The 22470-nt window shown below is 38.4% G+C and overlaps 2 protein-coding genes across 11 annotated transcripts in view; both read left to right on the forward strand.

Annotated features, from left to right (window-relative positions):
- The window catches only part of LOC117550326 (ribonuclease inhibitor-like), a 65900-nt gene extending 64644 nt beyond the window's left edge, over nt 1-1256 (forward strand). For 9 of the 10 annotated variants that reach the window (XM_034222704.1, XM_034222706.1, XM_034222710.1 and 6 more), the window contains one exon: nt 639-1256. The gene's annotated coding sequence lies outside the window, so the exon portion shown is untranslated. Of the gene's footprint in view, nt 1-166; nt 214-638 lie in introns of all 10 variants that reach the window. The other variant, XR_004569611.1, reaches the window with a different exon arrangement.
- A 3519-nt stretch (nt 1257-4775) lies between these two features.
- Nucleotides 4776-22096, forward strand: ankrd54 (ankyrin repeat domain 54). The gene is made up of 9 exons (XM_034222684.1): nt 4776-4933; nt 5960-6353; nt 7666-7713; nt 9638-9736; nt 11299-11370; nt 15090-15137; nt 16410-16534; nt 20676-20783; nt 21318-22096. The coding sequence occupies exons 2-9, from the start codon at nt 5981-5983 to the stop codon at nt 21390-21392; spliced, it is 948 nt and encodes a 315-aa protein (XP_034078575.1). The 5' UTR covers nt 4776-4933; nt 5960-5980; the 3' UTR covers nt 21393-22096.
- The last annotated feature ends 374 nt before the right edge of the window (nt 22097-22470 follow it).

Genomic DNA, 22470 nt, shown 5'->3' on the forward strand with positions numbered 1-22470 from the left:
CTGTGCTGTGATTGGCTGTTACTGTGATTGGCTTGTAATACTGTGCTGTGATTGGCTAGTTCTACTGTGTAGACTCAATTGAATTTAGATTTTGTCTCACGATGCTCTGCTCTGGAATTGTAGTTTGTGTTCATTGAGCTGAACTTTGTGCCTTTCATAATTCCAGGCTCCAGTTTCCTTCTCACCGTAACAAACACCTGAATCTTTAGACAGGTAATCCTATAACAGGACCAAACAATACTTTTTAAAAAAACGACATAGAATTGAATGCCTCTGTGTGTAAGATGGTGTCAGGCTAACAGAAACATTGAAATGTCTCTGAAACATTTTGGATGATTCAACAACATATATAAAACATAGGTGTAGTCGTTTAGGTGATTCACGAGGAGCTGTTACATATTAAGTACATATATTGTATAAGTACATACAGTACATACATATTAATACTTTTTAGGTGAACAACACTCCACCTCTGGGATCGTTGAGCAATACAAATATCTCAGTTTTCCTTAAAGCAGAAGACAGGAAGTGATTCACAGAGCAGATGTTATCAGTAGCAGAGTCACTACATTTATAAGACCTCTGAATGAAGTGATTGTTGGTTATTTAATAAAAGTGTTTTCCTGTTTATCTTCCAGGTCCACGAGGAGAAACGTCCCAAAGAAACGTTGCTTTTTGCTGTGTAAATCAGATCAGAGCATATTCCAAGCAGCAAAGAAAACAAGAACTGGTGAAACAGGTTTTGGATAACACACCTCTCGCTGCTATGCTGGCTAACGTTGTTGTTGTTGTTGTTGTTGTTGTTTTAAACAGGAAGTCAGCTGTGCTCTGTATGAGGATAAAGACACACTGTGAATTGTAAATTGTTTGCAAAGTAGAACATGTGTTTAGAGTTTGAGACTGGAGCTGAGCTTTGTCTCACAGTCCGTTTCAATCATTGAGATGTTTCATCAATTAAAACCAAAATATGATAGTCTACTTTTACTGCCTTAGTTTCACAACAATTGGGAATGTGACGGCATCAACAGCATGTCGGCCATCTTTGGAGGATACCAGCTAATGCAACCATAAGATTAATTATTATAGCGAGCTAAACAGTGATAACCCTTTTAACTATACCTGTGATTAAAAGATGTTTAAAATGTGAGCATAAAGGATGTATTTGTGATTTAAAGAAGTCTATTTTACCGCCTTAGTTTGAGCCGCTGAGCAGCAATGTCATTCAGAATAAATATATACTTTTTCTTGAAATATTATATAAGTTCTTTCTTGTTTTTGCATCCATGAATATATACAGAATATAATGATTGTGTCCATAAAACCAAATACCTTGACAGAATAACATCCTAATGATTCAACCCTGATAAATATGTCATGTGGGGTTCCTCAAGGCTCCATCTTAGGACCTTTGCTTTTTAATATTTATATGCTACCTCTGGCTGAAATTATTAAAAAGAGCGATCTAAGCTATCACATCTATGCAGACGACACCCAGATTTATTTTAAAATTACACCGGGAGACTACTCTCTGATTAGAACACTGAGCAAGTGCATTGAGCACATCACTGACTGGATGACTCAGAACTTTCTCCAATTGAACAAACAAAAAACTGAGATCATTGTTTTTGGAGCAAAAAAGGACCGATTAAAAGTAATCACAGAGCTTCAGTCGGCAGACTACAGAGTAACTCACAAAGCAAGAAATCTGGGTGTAGGGATGAACTCAGACCTGAATTTTAACAGTCACATAACAACAGTTATTAGGTCTGCATACTACCACCTGAAGAATATATCAAGGATTAAAGAACTAATGTCGCAACAGGATTTAGAAAAACTTGTCCATGCTTTTATTTTCAGTAGACTCGACTACTGCAATATTGTATTCACAGGGCTCACTAAAAAATCTATCAGAAAGCTGCAGCGGATTCAGAACGCTGCTGCTCGAGTCCTCACTGACACTAGAAAGTGGATCACATCAGTCCGGTTCTGAGATCATTACACTGGCTTCCAGTCTGCCAAATAATTGATTTTAAAATACTACTGCTAGTTTTTAAATAGCTAAATGGCTTAGGACCGAGGTATATAGACGACCTACTCCATCACTATGAAGCATCCAGGAGTCTCAGGTCTTCTGGGTCGGGTCTCTGTTCCGAGAATAACCACTAAACATGGAAAAGCAGCTTTTAGTTATTATGCACCAATAATATGGAACAAACTGCCCAAATCGTCACGTCCGCCGAAACAATTCCTATTTTTAAATCCAGACTAAAAACGCACCTATTTGCCGCTGCTTTTAATTGAGCTGCCCATACTCACATGTATCACAATGTATTCTGTACCTGCTGTTTATTTATTTATTTAATGTCATTACCTTTGCTTATTATGCCTGTTTTTAAATGGCTTTTTAATAATGTATGTAATGCTGTATTTGTTCTTAAATGTATTTTGCTTTTAATCTGTAAAGTACTTTGAATCGCCACGTGCTGAAAAGTGTTATATAAATAAAATTGCCTTGCCTTGCCTTGATTCTACTTTAAAGGGGACCTATCATGCAAAATGCACTTTTGTACGTCTTTTATACATGAATATGTGTCCCCGGTGTGTCAGGGAACTCGCCAAGTGTCAAAAAACACAACCCTATCTCTTTTCATCCATACCCAAATCTCTAAAAACGGGGCATCAACGGATCTGATACAGACTGATCCCGATTTGAAATTGTTCTGACGTCAGAAACGGGGAGCTCTGCCTATATCCTCAACATCCTCATCCTCCTCGACCTGAGTGCAGCCTTCGATACCGTGAGCCACTCCATCCTGCTTACCCGACTCCAGGACATCGGTATCGAAGGTACTGCACTCAGGTGGCTCCAGTCCTACCTCTCCGACAGATCCCACTTCATCTCCCTCAACAACCACTCCTCTGCCACAGCTTCAGTCACCCAAGGTGTTCCCCAAGGTTCAGTACTCGGCCCCCTCCTCTTCATCATCTACATCCTCCCCCTTGGTCAGATTCTCCGCCAATACAACCTGTACTTTCACTGTTACGCCGACGACACCCAGATTTACCTCAGCACCAAATCCCCCAGAACCCCCCCCCCCCCCCCCCCCCCTCACCCACATCGAATCCTGTGTGACTGCACTAAAATCCTGGATGCAACACAACTTCCTCAAACTCAACAGCAATAAAACTGAACTCCTCCTCATCGGCTCCAAATCCACCCTCAGCAAAACCCCCAACCTGACAGTCACCATTGATGGCACCCCTGTTTCCCCCTCCACCCAGGCACGCAACCTTGGTGTTATATTTGACCCCACCCTCTCCCTCGAGCCCCACATCCGTCAAGTTGTAAAAACCTAATTTTTCTACCTCCGCAATATTGCCAAACTCCGTCCCTCTCTCACCGCCCTGCAGCTGAGCGACTCATTCACGCCTTCATCTCCTCCCGCCTTGACTACTGCAACTCACTCCTCTACGGCATCAGCTCCACCTCCCTCAGTAGACTCCAGCGTGTCCAGAACGCAGCCGCCAGACTCCTCACCCACACCAAATCATGGCATCACATCACCCCGGTCCTCAAAGAACTCCACTGGCTCCCCGTTTCACACCGCATCCATTACAAACTCCTGGTCCTCACTTACAAAGCCCTCCACCATCTGGCCCCCCCTACCTCACTGACCTCCTCATCCTCTACCAACCACCCCGGTCCCTCAGATCCACCTCAGCCGGTTTGCTTTCCATCCCCAAGGCCAAACTCCGGAGCTTCTGGGACAGAGCCTTCTCTGTGGCAGCCCCGAAGCTCTGGAACTCCCTCCCCCAATACCTCCGTGAGTCTGAGTCCCTCACCCTGTTCCAGTCCCGCCTCAATACCCACCTCTTCAACTCTGTATCCATAAGCCCCCCCCCCCCTCTCAATCAACTTCCTCCTGACTGCTTTTCTGTTTTGTTTTGTTTCTTTTTGGCATTGTCTTTGTTTTGTTTGTGTACCCTCCCTCCCAAATGTAAAGCGTCTTTGGGTTCAAGAAAAGCGCTATAGAAATAAAATATATTATTATTATTATATGACCAACTCTCCCACCTATCAGGGGAATGAGAGATTGCGTGGCATGGTAACAGCATGGAAACATGACGCTCGTGCCTCGCCCCCCCCCTCATTTGCAGGGGGGCGAGGTCAGCTGCTGCTCATTTGCCACAGAATCAGCAAAAACAGGGCTGGAATACAGCAAATAGAGCGAAATGCATGATCTGTTTGGTATTTTGGAAAAAAAACTTCACAGACATGTTTTATGGCCCTACAATATATTATTCAAATATAGCATGATAGGTCCACTTTAAATCTAAATTATCTGAAGCTTTATAGGTGGAGGGTGGGTGTTAAAAAACGATTATGGATTCTACATTTAACATGAGGTTGCCTGATGAAACATATATTAAAAAGACTGTTTTTAAATAAAATAAATGTGTTTTGTGGACCATTATTAATTTAAATATATATTTTATTATTTCTCTTTTTATTCCAAAATGGTTACTTTGACTTCTTATTTTAATATATATATTCTTTTATTTGTTTTATATTTATATTTTTTTAAATCGTAAATGGAACAATTGTCCCTTCAAAATATTAAATAAATTCCGATTTCAACCACAGTGCGCATGTGTAAAGCAACGTGTCTGATTGGCTGCTCGCTTCTATCGCTTCTATTTGAGGGGAGCTACTGAACAACACGGACTCTGATTGGTTGTCACTGACTCAGAGCTGCTGACTGTCCAATGGGAGCGCTTTTTAATACCTTTACCCGATAATGGAAAATGTGAAATAGGGGACATTTTGGTGCTAGAAGGAAGGGTGTGAAAATACTACAAATAACCCGGAATATAAGCACTTTTTTGGGGCAGTTTGGACTAACCTCCCGTGCAATGGCTCCATGGTTGAAAGGTATTACCGACGGCTTCATTTCCTGTTTTTCTTTGGCAGTAGTAGTAGAGGTTTCAGTATAATGTTTATATGTACAGTAGATTAGAGAGTATTCAAATGTATTCTGTATATTCTATAATGTCTAGATACTCCTCTGACTATAGGTCGAGAATATGTATGTATTGTTTTGACATTTTTTGTATTTATCTTTATTTTATTTGAGTCTTTTTGTAATTCCTGTATGTTGACTGTCAAATGCTGCTTTGACAACATCATTTCCTAACTTTGGGATCAATAGTCTGTCTGTGTGTCTGTCTGTCTGTGTGTCTCTTATATATCTACACAGCTCTCAATGTTCATAACAATACTGCACATATTTGTAATACGAATGTATTATTCGGAGTAGCCTACTGTGCAATAGTATACTGTACATCGTTTTTGGGTATATCCATATTTTAGTTTTATAGTCAGCAGTGAATATTACATTTGATTTTTGGGTTGTTTTTCTTACTTTGTATCTTCCCTAACTGTGTTGTATTTACTCCGAGGCAAATTCCTCGTATGTAAGATACGGGACCTTTTTAAACTCTATCACCCTTCAGTAAAGTGAACTGAGAACTTCCACACCACCACTATGTGCAAAATAAATACTATTACCATCATTACAAAACACTCTGCTATACAACATGTGCATTATTATTATTATTATTATTATTAACAATGTGCTATGATAAACGTGCAATTGCGTATCTGCCACTACGTTGTTGTTTTTTTGCACTACTAATTACTGGTAATATTTACATTAATGATTTGACCGTCTATGTTTCCTGATATTGAATTGCTCTTTTTACGGCACTGTTAGTGTACAGTTTTATTATTATGCTGCTGTGTTTTATTGTATTTTTGTAACTCTGGCACAACAATTTCCTTCGGGATAAATAAAGTATTATCTTATAGTCTGTGTTGTTGTGTGTGTGTGTGTGGGGGGGGGGGGGTCTACTAAGGGCCGTGGTGGTTATATAATATTCTGACTCTGATTCTCTCTAGTTGTGTAAACATCCATAACATATGGACGGGTGGAGCCCAATCGTGGCCTCGGATACTGAGCGCTCCAGCTCCGAGGGGGAGTACATGCTGGAGCCCGGAGCCCAGGATGGGAGCCTGGAGGCGGGGGAGGGAGAGAGCATGGCCCCCTCTGGAGGAACCACTGCTTCTGCTGCTTCTGGTTCTTCTGCTGCTATGGGGTTCGGGATGAGCGGCACCGGGGAGGGGAAGCTGGTTCTGGGTCGGGTCGGTCAGAGGGACGACACGGAGCTGAGGGTGCTGCACCTGCTGTGGGAGCGGGGGGGCGAGGCTCTGAGCAGCCGGGCGGGGAAGGTGAGCTGCAGGAGGAACCACAGGCTGAGCCGAAACCTGGGGCCTCTGGGGAAAGATATCTATGGTGAGTAACATTTAACTTAATTAGAAAAAGAAACCAAACTATTTAAAGTGCATTTACAAAGTATTTTCAAAGTCAACTTTATTGTCAATCTTTCAGTTTCAGTCATATTTAACTCAACTAGAAAAATGAACAAAACTATTAAAAGGGCATTTACTCAAGTACTTTCTATATTGACATACTTGTATTCCTCTTGAGTATTTCCACGTTGTCCTGTTTCTACTCCATTACATTTAAGTGACAAATACTGTACTATATCTATTCAAAGTCAACTGTATTGTCAATCTTTCAGTTTGTGTACAGACAGAGAGAGATCGAAATACCGTTTCCCACAATCCTAAATACAAAAATACAAATGTATATAAAATATGTATATCCTACAATCAACAGACACATAACATTTTTCTATTTTGACATACTTGTACTGCTCTTGAGTTTTTCCACGTTGTCCTGTTTCTACTCCACTACATTTAAGTGACTAATATTGTACTATATCTATTTAACACTTATAGTTACTAGCTACTTTGTACATATAGTTAGACAGGATATGCATATGATATGATGCAGTACTGTTCTAAAAATGTACCAGGTATTTAAAAAAGTTAATTGAATTGGCTCAACTCTGACAGACTTCAAGATACAAAATATGTGACATATATTTGTTTCTGATTTAACAAAATAAAAACACTATTCTAAAATAATATGATTCTGTGAAAAGAGCCATTCTGAAAACTGAGTACTTTTACTTTTATAATTGGAGTACATTTAGCTGATAATACTTCTCTACTCAACATTTTGAATTCAGGATTTGTACTTGTAATTGAGTATTTTAAGTCCATAGTATTTCTACTTTACTTAAGTAAAGGATCTCAGAGCTAGGTGTAGGCTACATTTGTTTAACAAAATACCTGCAACAAATCAAGCTCAGCTTTATGTGTGTACAGTGGTGGAAGAAGTACTCAGATCCTGTAGTAAAAGTAGAAATACTACGCTCCCACAACACTCCATTACAAGTACAAGTCCTGAATTGAATGCATTCCCTAAATACAGAAATAATATCAGCTAAATGTACTTCAAGTATCAATGGTAACATTTCCAAAATATTATTATTCTGCTTTTATCACCAACAAATACATTTCATATTCATTTAATATTGTAGTTTGTGAATTTTGCCCCAATTGAAGGTACTTGCATCATATCATGTGTTGCTCAGAGAAGCTAGTAACTATCCCAGTGTTAGCCTTTGTTTGTCTGTTCCCATTCATCCAGCCGCAATATTTACATCATTATCACTTTGAATATCTTATCTCCCCAGCGGTGAAGCGACTGAGGGAAGCAGCAAACAGCAACGACATCGACACAGGTGAACAGTCCACATATTTATATATTATTACAAAAAGACGTATTTTATTCCACTATACAGCGTTTATTTTACATTTGGTATTATCTTATTTTATTTCATGCATTTCACTAGCACCATTGTCTCAGTTTTGTTTTATGCCTTAGGTCAGGAGTGTCAAACTCAATGTCATGGCGGGTCACGTTAGCATTATGGTGTGACGGCCCCTTGGCCTTAGACTCAGGTCCCTGGTTAGCCACTCCCCAAATCAGGAGAGATTGCTGACACCTGATTTGGGTTGACTGCTCAGCTACAAGTATGGGTGCCTGAGCAGAAAGTCAGTCTTTCTCTCCTCTTGGGTTGCTTGGCTCTACTGGACCTTGGTTGGTTGGTTGGTTGGTTGGTTCTTTATATACTGATGCATGTTCACACCCACACACATTACTGATTAACTGACTTCATAGTTAATTTAGTTTCTTTAAATAAATGCACTTCAATTGGATGAATCATGTTTGGTCTCCTTCCTTTGTCCGTCCTTGAGCCAGGGCGTGACAATGGTTACACTCAAACGGTGTAACTATATAAATATACAGTACCAGTCAAAAGTTTGGACACCTTCTCATTCGAAGGTTTTTATTTATTTTAATAATTTTCTACATTGTAGATGAATACTGAAGACATACAAACTATAAAAGAACACATATGGAATTATCTAGCAAACAAAAAAGTGTTAAAAAATCCAGAATATTATTTATATTTGAGATTCTTCAAATTAGCCCCCTTTTGCCTTGATGACAGCTTTGCACACTCTTTGCTTCCCTATATAAATATATATTAAATAATGTATTATATCATATGACATTATTGGCTCTGCATTGGATCATTCAGTTCCGGTAATAACTTCATAAATAACTACGTCTGAAAGCAGAAGTCTAGGGTAAATAATAGAAAGCAAATATTCAACAATTACACCAATTGGATTGAATATTATATTCTTTGCAAACTCTTGCGGGCCACATCAAATGAGGCCGCGGGTTGGATTTGGCCCACGGGCCTTGAGTTTGACACCCCTGCCTTAGGTATATGTTGCATTATAGGAGGAGCCTGACTGTTGTGCTTTAGGCAAACAAGCCTTTGAATCTTGGACAGTGCTGGGGATGCAGTAACATGTCTATGATTAATAAAGGTTGCTGTCGTGGCTTCCTTCCTTGTTTTTCTTAAACAGACATTTTAACTCGTTTTCTTCCTTTATATTAGTTACAGTTTGAAGAGTTGCTTGGCCTCCGATCTGAGCCACCATTGCACTAAACTCCTGAACCCCTTAATCATCCTCCATGTGCAACAAACATGACTGTGTATATTTATACATATATATCATTATTATAAATACAAACCTATTATTATTTATTACATTTCTTTTTTTGTACCCCTGGAAATAATGACTGCACGTTATTCTTACATAAGTATGTATACTGCGTGTATTTGTTGTCGTATGTTTTGATGGCACTTTTAAAAGGGAGAAGCTTTTCTTTCTTTCAGTGGACATGTTTAATGACATTAAATGATTCTATTCTATTAGACGATGTTATGCGATGTGTTTGCTCAAAATAAAATAACTTTTACACATGCAACTAAGAAAAGAGACCTTTACAATATTCAAAACCAATCGGCAAAACTCAAATAAAATAACAAACAACTTGGGTGTTCTTTCTTTCTTGATGAGGCTTATATAACTTGATAATTTAAAGGGTAATTGGACGGTTAAAAACTGTTCCTCGACGGTGTCTTTCTAGCAGGTTGCTGCCCATCACTGTCACTTTAGAGAGGCACCGTGGGAACTGTAGTCTTTTATAGTGTGTTGACTACAGACGTCACAATTAGATGGCCTTTCTTATAAAAACGAAATACTGGCTCTAACAGTTGTGTTTTTCTGATTGTGTTCTCCCAGTCCGGAAGCTCCTGCAGGACGACATCGACCCGTGTGCCGCCGACGACAAAGGGAGGACGGCCCTCCATTTCTCCTCCTGCAACGGCAACGAGAGCATCGGTGGGTCGGTGGTTAAACTGATCGGGACAGCATTAAAGGAAACCATGTATAGAGAGGCGAAGTCCGGTGGACCTCCATGGGACCTTATTTCAGAAAAATTATGTATTGAAGTCAATGGGGAGAGAAAAGATATCTTTCGATCCCGTTTGAATTGTGCCACGAATTACACATATGATGTTTGTCAATCCAAAAGATAATTTTGCAAGTCAAGAAAAAAAAATGTTGTCGTAAAACTGTGAAGTAACACTTTTGTTTGTGTGAAACCACTCAATGAACTACATCTCTGGTCTCGCACGACACACGTCACCAACACCAAGACGGACGTCACGTTGGCACATTTGAAAATCACTACAAGTCTGGGCATGTTGAGAGCTGTATACACAAAAGGGGAGTTAGTCGGTTCCGGTGGAGGGAATAAATTACGACATCAGTCATGACATCACTTACGCGACTCTGGGATTTGTAGTCTTTCTAGTTGCATATTTTTCATAGTCCATATTTCCATATTTCAACAGTTTTACGACAAACTGTGAGTTTTTTGACATGGAAATGATTTTTTAAGATTGACAAACATCATGTGTAATTCATGGCACAATTCAAACGGGATCGAAAGATAATTTTTCTCTCACCAATGACTTCAATCCATAATTTTTCCGAAATAAGGTCCCATGGAGGTCACCGGAAAGGGAGGGACTTTGTGTCTCCATACTGCATCAGGGTTGGAGCATAACTTGTACTTTAGAATAGAATATATCTGTATTGGTCACCATACAAAGTACAACGACATTTCTTTGGCAACTCTCACTGCAGTAAAAAATAAGCTTTAGTTAATATTACTTATAAACAATATTAGATGGTTTTTGCATTAAAAAAACACACAAACCAAACAATAAGAGTCAGTTGCCATGACAGTATCATAGGAAATCATTTACACTGCATCAGGGTTGGAGCATAACTTGTACTTTACTTTCTTTCAAGGCCTTTTTTTTTTACTTCAATTCATAATTCAAAGTGACATTTTGTTACTTTCCCTTTACTGAATTGATTTTGTAAGCTTTAGTTATAACTTATAACAATATAAGATCATTTTCACATAAAATAAAACACCTATTTATAATAAAAAAACGTATTATTCACTTATTTTGAATAATCTCTTGGTGTTTTTTTAAATGTAATTTACTCTACGTTTTGAATTAATATCATGTTTATTGTCAAGTAGGTTTACACGTACAATGAATTTGCTTTGTAGAGAATGAAAAATAAGAAGCAGGTGTAGAAGTTAAAATAAATAATCCATAATTGTTTGTATTAAAACTAATAGAAAGAAATGCTTACAATAAATATACAAAAAAGTAAGTACAACAACAATGATGAAAGACTAAGATATGTGCAGTGTTTCAGGATTTAGAGGGAAGAGCTGTGCCGTTCTGAAAGAGGAATCATTGAACAGAAATGAGTGAGATAAACGGTAGAAATTGGAAAGTTTGAAGTAGTTATATAAGTATTTTATAAGTATATATATATATAAAACTTTAACCTCCTTTTTTTCCAAATGTGTGTAGTGCAACTGTTGCTGAGCCACGGCGCGGACCCCAACCAGAGAGACAGTCTGGGGAACACCCCCCTGCACCTGGGTGAGAGAACAGTCTGCTGCTTTCACTCTCACACACTGACAGAACACACATCCTTTACTCAAGTAGAAGTACAGATACTCGTGTGTAAAAATACTCGAAGTACTGACTAAACTTCTTTACTCAAGTCAAAGTAAAGAGCTTTGAAATGTACTTCAGTAAAAAGTACCCATAACTAGCAGCTGTTTTAAAGAGTACCTGACCTCCCTTTATATTAATAGAACAATAATGTCGTTGTTAGCTAATGAATGTTTCCATGCTGAACAACGGCAACATGACAACGTTTCCATTGGTCCTTCTTCTTTAGAGAAGACCAGGAAATGATGGATACACGGATCGTGTTCAAATCAATAGGCACGCAATGACTCTAAAGAATAATGATCACGCACCAAACACACATTCAGACTAAAGGAACCAGCTGTTTGGAAAATGAGAGAAGTAGAAAGTACAGGTATTTGAGTTCAACATGTAAGAAGTAGAAAGTACAGGTATTTGAGTTCAACATGTAAGAAGTAGAAAGTACAGGTATTTGAGTTCAACATGTGAGAAGTAGAAAGTACAGGTATTTGAGTTCAACATGTGAGAAGTAGAAAGTACAGGTATTTGAGTTCAACATGTAAGAAGTAGAAAGTACAGGTATTTGAGTTCAACATGTAAGAAGTAGAAAGTACAGGTATTTGAGTTCAACATGTGAGAAGTAGAAAGTACAGGTATTTGAGTTCAACATGTGAGAAGTAGAAAGTACAGGTATTTGAGTTCAACATGTGAGAAGTAGAAAGTACAGGTATTTGAGTTCAACATGTAAGAAGTAGAAAGTACAGGTATTTGTGTTCAACATGTAAGAAGTAGAAAGTACAGGTATTGAGTTCAACATGTGAGAAGTAGAAAGTACAGGTATTTGAGTTCAACATGTAAGAAGTAGAAAGTACAGGTATTTGAGTTCAACATGTAAGAAGTAGAAAGTACAGGTATTTGGGTTCAACATGTAAGAAGTAGAAAGTACAGGTATTTGAGTTCAACATGTAAGAAGTAGAAAGTACAGGTATTTGAGTTCAACATGTAAGAAGTAGAAAGTACAGGTATTTGAGTTCAACATGTGAGAAGTAGAAAGTACAGGTATTTGAGTTCAACATGTGAGAAGTAGAAAGTACAGGTATTTGAGTTCAACATGTAAGAAGTAGAAAGTACAGGTATTTGAGTTCAACATGTAAGAAGTAGAAAGTACAGGTATTTGAGTTCAACATGAGAGAAGTAGAAAGTACAGGTATTTGTGTTCAACATGTAAGAAGTAGAAAGTACAGGTATTTGAGTTCAACATGTAAGAAGTAGAAAGTACAGGTATTTGAGTTCAACATGTAAGAAGTAGAAAGTACAGGTATTTGAGTTCAACATGAGAGAAGTAGAAAGTACAGGTATTTGTGTTCAACATGTAAGAAGTAGAAAGTACAGGTATTTGAGTTCAACATGTGAGAAGTAGAAAGTACAGGTATTTGAGTTCAACATGAGAGAAGTAGAAAGTACAGGTATTTGTGTTCAACATGTAAGAAGTAGAAAGTACAGGTATTTGAGTTCAACATGTGAGAAGTAGAAAGTACAGGTATTTGAGTTCAACATGTAAGAAGTAGAAAGTACAGGTATTTGAGTTCAACATGTAAGAAGTAGAAAGTACAGGTATTTGTGTTCAACATGTAAGAAGTAGAAAGTACAGGTATTTGAGTTCAACATGTAAGAAGTAGAAAGTACAGGTATTTGAGTTCAACATGTAAGAAGTAGAAAGTACAGGTATTTGAGTTCAACATGTGAGAAGTAGAAAGTACAGGTATTTGAGTTCAACATGTAAGAAGTAGAAAGTACAGGTATTTGAGTTCAACATGTGAGAAGTAGAAAGTACAGGTATTTGTGTTCAACATGTAAGAAGTAGAAAGTACAGGTATTTGAGTTCAACATGTAAGAAGTAGAAAGTACAGGTATTTGTGTTCAACATGTAAGAAGTAGAAAGTACAGGTATTTGAGTTCAACATGTAAGAAGTAGAAAGTACAGGTATTTGAGTTCAACATGTGAGAAGTAGAAAGTACAGGTATTTGTGTTCAACATGTAAGAAGTAGAAAGTACAGGTATTTGAGTTCAACATGTAAGAAGTAGAAAGTACAGGTATTTGGGTTCAACATGTAAGAAGTAGAAAGTACAGGTATTTGAGTTCAACATGAGAGAAGTAGAAAGTACAGGTATTAGAGTTCAACATGTAAGAAGTAGAAAGTACAGGTATTTGAGTTCAACATGTAAGAAGTAGAAAGTACAGGTATTTGAGTTCAACATGTAAGAAGTAGAAAGTACAGGTATTTGAGTTCAACATGTAAGAAGTAGAAAGTACAGGTATTAGAGTTCAACATGTAAGAAGTAGAAAGTACAGGTATTTGAGGTCAACATGTAAGAAGTAGAAAGTACAGGTATTTGGGTTCAACATGTAAGAAGTAGAAAGTACAGGTATTTGAGGTCAACATGTAAGAAGTAGAAAGTACAGGTATTTGAGTTCAACATGTAAGAAGTAGAAAGTACAGGTATTTGGGTTCAACATGTAAGAAGTAGAAAGTACAGGTATTTGTGTTCAACATGTAAGAAGTAGAAAGTACAGGTATTTGAGTTCAACATGTAAGAAGTAGAAAGTACAGGTATTTGAGTTCAACACGTAAGAAGTAGAAAGTACAGGTATTTGAGTTCAACATGTAAGAAGTAGAAAGTATAGGTATTTGAGTTCAACACGTAAGAAGTAGAAAGTACAGGTATTTGAGTTCAACACGTAAGAAGTAGAAAGTACAGGTATTTGTGTTCAACATGTAAGAAGTAGAAAGTACAGGTATTTGAGTTCAACATGTAAGAAGTAGAAAGTACAGGTATTTGAGTTCAACATGTAAGAAGTAGAAAGTACAGGTATTTGAGTTCAACACGTAAGAAGTAGAAAGTACAGGTATTTGTGTTCAACATGTAAGAAGTAGAAAGTACAGGTATTTGAGTTCAACATGTAAGAAGTAGAAAGTACAGGTATTTGAGTTCAACATGTAAGAAGTAGAAAGTACAGGTATTTGAGTTCAACACGTAAGAAGTAGAAAGTACAGGTATTTGTGTTCAACATGTAAGAAGTAGAAAGTTCAGGTATTTGTGTTCAACATGTAAGAAGTAGAAAGTACAGGTATCTGTGTTCAACATGTAAGAAGTAGAAAGTACAGGTATTTGAGTTCAACATGTAAGAAGTAGAAAGTACAGGTATTTGAGTTCAACATGTAAGAAGTAGAAAGTACAGGTATTTGAGTTCAACATGTAAGAAGTAGAAAGTACAGGTATTTGAGTTCAACATGTAAGAAGTAGAAAGTACAGGTATTTGAGTTCAACATGTAAGAAGTAGAAAGTACAGGTATTTGAGTTCAACATGTAAGAAGTAGAAAGTACAGGTATTTGGGTTCAACATGTAAGAAGTCAAAGTTAAAACTCGTCAGAAAAGTAAGTAGTGGAGTAATGTACTGATACCAGAAACATGTACTGAAGTACAGTAACGAAGTATTTGTACTCCACTACTTCCCACCTTTGGCAGCTGCAGATAGTTATCAGATGAAGGACATACAGCAAAGGTTTTAGTGATGGTTTTCTTGCAGCAGGAGTTTTCAAACCTTTTCTCTTTGTGTATATGTGTGTTGTAACTTCTGCTTATTACCCTGTGTGTGTGCAGCGGCCTGCACCAACCACGTGCCTGTGATCACCACGCTGCTGAGAGGAGGTGAGAGCTCAGTCACACTAATAATTAAATTAAAATACTTAAAAAAAATAATAGAATAAGCATATGTATACAAAATCAAAGTTTAATTATGAATGTGCAGTAAAACCAATATATGTATGAGCAGGAAGTAAAGGCACATTGACATATATTGTAGTGTACAACAATTCATTTTACTTTCTGTTAATATTTTTATTCCGTTTGATCTTTTTTTGACATTTTACTTGAACTTATTATGTTTATATAAATATCTTTATTTATTTTGTATTTAACTTTTTTTTTTTTTCATCTTAAAATTAAGAAATTGTCACAAAACCCGGGATAAATAAATTATTATGGTTCTCATTTCCCCCAAAAAAGAGGTACCACAGGGAATGTTTAAGTGTAAGTTAGAAAATATTATGAGGTCTACAAAAATCCTCATGCAGAAAAAAAAATGCTGCAAAAATGTGTGTTTTTTACGGTTTCTCAGTAAATAAATGTAATAAAAACAACAAAGAACAAAGAAACCCATATTTTTCTCCTACATTTCATGACTAATTGAAAACAGCTTGGCTTGTATTGACCATGGATGTATAATAAGAACTGGATACAGCGTAGGAGGCGGGGCCTCGTTCTTTATGAGAGCTGCTCTTTGGTGCATGAGGACAAAATGGCCCAACTTTTGAGAGAGTGAAACGTCACAGATTACCCAGCATGCCTGAGAAGTACCCGTATGTGCGCTCATAGAGCATGCGCAACTTTAACTAAAATGCTCGTTCACATCAAGCCGTCCCGTGGTTTCGATGCGCGTTTATAATGCAGAGGAAAATAACTCTCAGAATAACGTTATTAGCACATTTTACAACTTGAGGACCGAATGTTTTTAATAAGGGCTATACAAACGTTCATACTGGGTAGTTTATTTGGTTAAAAAAATCCAACGATATACAGACGTCACTTTCCCAATGTTAGTCAATGGGAAAAAGTCTTTCCGGGCCTAGGGACGTCACGGACTGATACGGAAGTTGCAGTACCGCCGTTTGGACACTACGAATTGTGGGAACAGAGTCCGGAGCACTTCCTGGGGGCTTGGTATTAACCCCTTCATCTAACAAAAACCATAAAAATAAACATTGACTCTGAGATGAGGGAATCGGACGTGTTAAAATGCCAGTTTATATCAAGTTTTAAGGACCCAATCCTGCTCTATAACACTCTACCGTGATTTGTATTCAATCACAATCAAGAATCCTTGGAAATTATTGAAGATTTGTGCTTTTATTGTGTGTTTAGGAGCCCGTGTGGACGCTCTGGACCGAGCCGGACGGACTCCTCTTCATCTTGCTCGCTCCAAACTGAACATCCTGCAGGACGGAGACTCGCGGAGCATCGAGACCCTGAGAGGGGAGGTCACTCAGGTACAGCAGTTATAGCTCGCTTAGGCTTTTAAAGCTCCTTCCATGAACTCTATTCGTGATTCAAGTTCAAGGTTCAAGGCTTTTATTGTCATTTGTACATTAGCTACAGTGTAGATATGTCAATGAAAACCTTAGGTCACAGGCTCCTCCAACAGCAACACAATAAAACAGATAAAATAGCACAAGTAGATAAAATAAAATAGAATATAATAGAAATAGTGCCGAATAGTCTACATATTAGTCATTGGCATATTGAATCAGAATCAGGTTTATAACCAGGTTTACACGTACGAGGAATTTGACTTGGTGTCGTGGTGCATACATAGAAGTAAAACAAAAATGAAAACACAGATAGAGAACTAGAAAAATATAAAAAATAATAAAAAATATAGTTAAATATAACAGTATTTACATTGCAATGGGAATAAAAATATGGAATACAAATAAAACATCGGCAGCAATAAGAAAAGAAAGCAGATATTATTGTACATTGTGTGCATTAATGTAATGCATAGAGTCTATGATGTGGCTGAGGTAAAGGGTAAGGTAAAGGTAAAGGGTAAGGTAAAGGTAAAGGGTAAGGTAAAGGGTAAATTGCAAACAGATGAATGATATGGATGTTCTTTCAAAGTGCAGGTGTTTAACAGTCAATGGCCTGTGGGATGGAACTGTCCCTGAGTCTGGTGGTTTTAGTTTACCGTATTTTCCGGACTACAAGTCGCACCTGAGTACAAGTCGCTCTTGTCAAAACAAAAAAAAACATATATAAGTCGCTTCGGTCTATAAGTCGCATTTATCCACTGAAGTCTTCATCCTCTGTGTCGCTGTGTCTCACTATCACAGAACAAAATAATCCACACAATGAGCTACGGCACATAATACTAATACGCTAATTAGCCTAGCCGCTAATTAGCTTAGCCACTCGGAATTCTAACTGTATTTATAGAGTCGCTGTTAAACATATAGACTGTATAGTCCGGAAAATACGGTAGTTAGTTTTTAAGAAAGCCAGATGTTTATACGTGTCTTTCCCTGCAGATCATCCAGATGTTTATAGGCTACTAGGGCTGTCAAACGATTAAATATTGTAATCAGATTAATCACAGTTTAAAAATTAATTAATCATGATTAATCACCATTTAATCACCTATGTCCAAAATATGCCATTTATTTATGTATATTGTTGTGGGAATGGAAAGATAAATGAAAGAAGGCGGATATATCCATTTAACATACAGTATCTATGTTTATTATAACATGTTTCTGCGTGTCAAAATGAAAGACAGCCCACACACCTATCAATCATCAAACCGTGGGGTCTTAATTCATTACGTGTTGATTTCTATCAACGGGGGAGTACTTCAGGAAAGTCGACAGGGGGGGGGGGGGGGCTAGTGGAGTACTTCGTGACCCATAGGCGCATTCACACTGCGGTACTTTCCCACAAAGGTTCATGTGAACTTAGTTCATGAGAACTCTTTAGTTCGCATGAACTAAGTACAGATCGCGTTCACACTGGAATGAACGATTAGGCAAATGAAGCCGCTGACGTCACTTGTTCTTCTTCTGCTTTGGGCTTACTGGCAGGCCGCAAACCACTTCAAGGCGTTTACTGCCGCCCAAAGTCCCCGGTCGGAAGTCCCCGGAGTTGGGGACTGGCTTCAGTAGAAGCTGCTGGGAGTCCCAGCAGCTTCTACTGAAGCCTTCCGAGTAAATCGCCAGAACGCCGACACCTCCTCATCTCCACCGCTCCCATGTTTTATTTTGTGTTGCCATAAGTTAGTCTCTCTGCGTTTCTGCGCTGGGCTAATGCTAATGCTAATAATGCTAATGCGAGGATAATAAAATGGCGGCTTCACAAAACTTTTTGGGAGTTTTGCGGGGCGTGGTTTGCAACCCGCCCAGCCAATCAGAAATGTAGCTCTTTTCTCACAAAAGAGCCTCTCGAAAGTCCCTGCTCTCTAGCAGGGACTTTCGTGCGGGTAAAAAGGTTCACATGAACTAATTTTAGTACCGGCTCTTTTTGGTGTGAACGCGATAAAAGAGTTCACATGAACTAAGTTCACATGAACCTTTGTGGGAAAAGTACCGCAGTGTGAATGCGCCTTATGTTCGTGACCAGAGAGTGTGAACCTGGTGTGAACGTTGTGATCAGCTGTTTTAGCGCAGTTCTCCAGTGAAGGGGGGGGGAGTCTCCCTCCGTAGCCGGTTGGCGTAGTTTTGGCACAATTCCGTTGTACAGACCGACGTTAACAGCAGCCCTGTCTGTGCACACGGAGACCGACTCTGTCGTCCGGTGATCTAACCGCCTTCTGGAAAAACTTCACAAGTACGTCGGTACGCAAATGCGCTTTGTGACACAAGTTACGGTACGCATTTCAGATTACGCACATAACCTGCGTACCAGTTATGTGCACCCCTGTACTACATGGATGTATAATAAGAACTGGATACAGCGTGGGAGGCGGGGCCTCATTCATTCCTATGAGAGCTGCTCATTAGCACATGATGATAAAATGGCCCACCTTTTGAGAGAGTGAAACGTCACAGATTACCCGGCATGCCTGAGAAGTACCCGTATGTGCACTCATAGAGCATGCGCAACTTTAACCAAAATGCTCGTTCACATCAAGCACGTCAATTTTTGTACACGTAACAGCACCGAGCGTTCATGACAGCATGGTAATGGATTGTTGTTATCATGGATTTGATATGAACGAGGCGGCAGTTAGCAGCTAGCGGCTAGCTAGTAATGATGCTAATGTACACATCAATCGTTATGTACTTATATTACGCTGTAACAGGATCTAGTGATATCCAACAGAGCTTCATTTAGCATGAAATAATTATTGCGCTGTATATATATATATTTATATACAGTGCAATAAGCTTCTTAGTGCAATACGAAGCTACAGGGACGTTAATAATGTCGGTAATATTAACTTTATTTAATACAACATTTACGGTACAAGATTTAATCATACAGCCCATGTATGATAATGAATTACAGCAAACATGTGCAATATATCCATTATTACAGATCCGTGGGATGGCAGTAAGACGATATGGATCCGTTCTTATCCATGGGTAAAGATAAACGCAACTCACATTGGTTCCTCATACAGCATCTCTGTAAACTACGTGTATTCACTGAATTTCACACTCTGCCTTTAACGGCTCGTTGTAGCTCCAATAGCTCCAGCCCCACCCTCCCTGTGAGCACAGTGTGCTCTGATTGGTCGGGACACGTAACATGAACGTGCCGGGCGGCGCGGTCCCGTGGGTTAGATGTGCGTTCATAATGCAGAGGGAAATAACTCTCAGAATAACGTTATTAGCAAATTTTTACAACTTGAGGAACGAATGATTTTAATAAGGGCTATACAAGTGTTCATACTGGGTAGTTTATTTAGTTTAAAAAAAATTATCCAACGATTTACAGACCACTCTTTCCCCATGTAAGTCAATGGGAAAAAGTGTTTCCGGGCCTGGCAACCAAACGGAAGTGTAGTACCGCCATTTGGCCAGCACGAATATTTTCATCTGAGTCCGGCGCACTTCCTGGGGGCTTGCTGTACTACAGCAAAAGTATTCTCCGTCGGGACTTCCTGCAACAACACCACGCCGTTATCTTGATTCTGATTGGCCAGAAGACATTATCAAAGATGTTCTATTGAGAAGACGATCACTACGTGACAAAAGTTTTCAAAACCGTTTCTGGTCTTCGGTATTTGGAAGTGGCTACTGAAATCAATCTTACTAACTGCTGTCTGTGCAATTTACTCCGCGAGTTGGCGGACTTTATTTTGCTTCCTTTAACATCATTTTTCATGGTGTGGCTAAGCCATTTCTTGGTATGGGTGTAGCCTACCCCAGCCATACCCTGGCGCTGCCACTGGTGTGATGTATGGGGCGGGCCATTCTGCACATGCGTTAAATGCGTTAAATATTTTAACGCAATTAATTCAAAAAATTAATTACCGCCGTTAACGCGATAATTTTGACAGCATTAGTTTATACGTGTCTTTCCCTGCAGATCGTCCAGATGTTTATACGTGTCTTTCCCTGCAGATCATCCAGATGTTTATACGTGTCTTTCCCTGCAGATCATCCAGATGTTTATACGTGTCTTTCCCTGCAGATCATCCAGATGCTGAGGGAGTATCTGAACCTGATGGGTCAGAGCGAAGCTAAAGAGAGGCTGGAGCACATCTCCACTCAGCTTCAGCACACGCGCACCAAAGAGCAGGTCAACAAGCTACAATGTTTACATTCATTTATTGATTATTTCTGCTGTTTTTATGTTTTTATTTTGTATTTTTTTAACATGTATTTCCCCCCTTCATATGATTATTATTTGTATGATTTTTTATTTATTTTCAATGTATAAGAATTCAGGTTATTATTTACTTTTTTTAATTTATTTGTTTATAGAATAAAACATATATATATATATATATATATATGTTTCTCCCTCTCAATATGATTATTTTTGTTCTGAATCTTTATTTATTTCAAGTTATTCCAAATTATTTGGGCTGTTTTTTTTATAATTGATTACGTTTTTCGTGTTTGAATTCGAGGCACACGATAACCAATGCTAATTTTATTTATTTTAATTATATTAAATGTAAACAAGTTTGCATTTTGAAATAATACAAGTTCATATTTATGATGTAACTTAAATGTGCGCCTTGTGATTTGCACATATCGATTATTTTCGAATTGAATTGACTTATATTTTACTTGTACATAACTGTATATCTATTCCTTTCTTTTCCAGGTGGACGAGGTGACGGATCTGTTGGCCAGCTTCACATCACTCAGTCTACAGAAACAGAATTTGGGGGATCGGTAGAAGATGAAGTGAGAAGAGAGTTAACGTCCAGCTGCTTTTCAACAACGCCTCTGCTCCACGAGCCTCAACCTAATTCTTAATGATGCCGGGTGTTTCTCTCAATACTGGCTAACATAAAGCTTCTTATTGGTTAAAATAAAACAAAAAGTCAAATGTTAAAGCCCAGTACTGCAGTGTGGTAGATATCCATTAAGCTAATGGACAGGAAAAGGTTTCACATAAGATAAGATAAGTACTTTATTGATCCCATTGTTTTTTAGATAAAAAGGACAAAAGAATCCCCTCTGGGAGAAATGCATCGAGAAGGAAGCGCTAGTGGAACAGATGCAGAATGCAGCGGGGATGTCACTCTCGTGTGTGTCTGGAGAGGGAGCGTGTGTGTGTGTGTGTGTGTGTGTGTGTGTGTGTGTGTGTGTGTGTGTGTGTGTGTGTGTGTGTGTGTGTGTGTGTGTGTGTGTGTGTGTGTGTGTGTGTGTGTGTCACGGCTGTGTCTTTGTGTTCTCTTTTTGCCTGCAGGATAATTATGAGTCGTGTTTTTCACTCAAACAGTTTTCACTGTTGTTTTCTGGTTTTCGTTATGAACAGCGTCTCTGTTGCCTTTTCTCTCGTACTGCATGTCATGTTTGTGAAGCGTACTGTAAAGAAATGACTTGATAGTTGTTGGAGAATTGATTTGACTCAATAAATCAATATGTTTGGCTATACTGGTGAAATATTGTCTTTAATACAATGTTATGAAGAATGGATTACAAATACCTTATTGATCCCAGGGGTAAATAGGGTCATGTTGCAGGCCCATGCTTAAATAAAGAAAACGTATTAAAGGTCCCAGCAGGAGCTCCAACAAGCCGTTTAGGACAGAGAGTGAATACACATACTTTACAGAGATGCTGTATGAGAAACCAATGTGAGTTTGGAACATTGCACAATATACATGTATTTGAGTAGACCTCAACAATGGAATTATGATCAGTAGAAATGGCCATGTCATGGGACCTTTAACAATAAATATCTATTTTTTATTGCACATTTTTACTTTTTACAATTTGTAAAAGGTATGTGGACTAAAATATAAATT

Source organism: Gymnodraco acuticeps, unplaced genomic scaffold (assembly GCF_902827175.1).
Source record: "Gymnodraco acuticeps unplaced genomic scaffold, fGymAcu1.1, whole genome shotgun sequence".
NCBI lineage: Eukaryota > Metazoa > Chordata > Actinopteri > Perciformes > Bathydraconidae > Gymnodraco > Gymnodraco acuticeps.

What these genes read in the sequence shown, in the direction of transcription:
- ankrd54 (XM_034222684.1), top strand. Translation starts at nt 5,981, where the DNA reads ATGGACGGGTGGAGCCCAATCGTGGCCTCGGATACTGAGCGCTCCAGC. An exon ending in TCTGGGGAAAGATATCTATG is followed by an intron (nt 6,354 to 7,665) that starts GTGAGTAACATT and finishes TTATCTCCCCAG; the next exon opens with CGGTGAAGCGACTGAGGGAA. An exon ending in ACACGCGCACCAAAGAGCAG is followed by an intron (nt 20,784 to 21,317) that starts GTCAACAAGCTA and finishes TTTCTTTTCCAG; the next exon opens with GTGGACGAGGTGACGGATCT.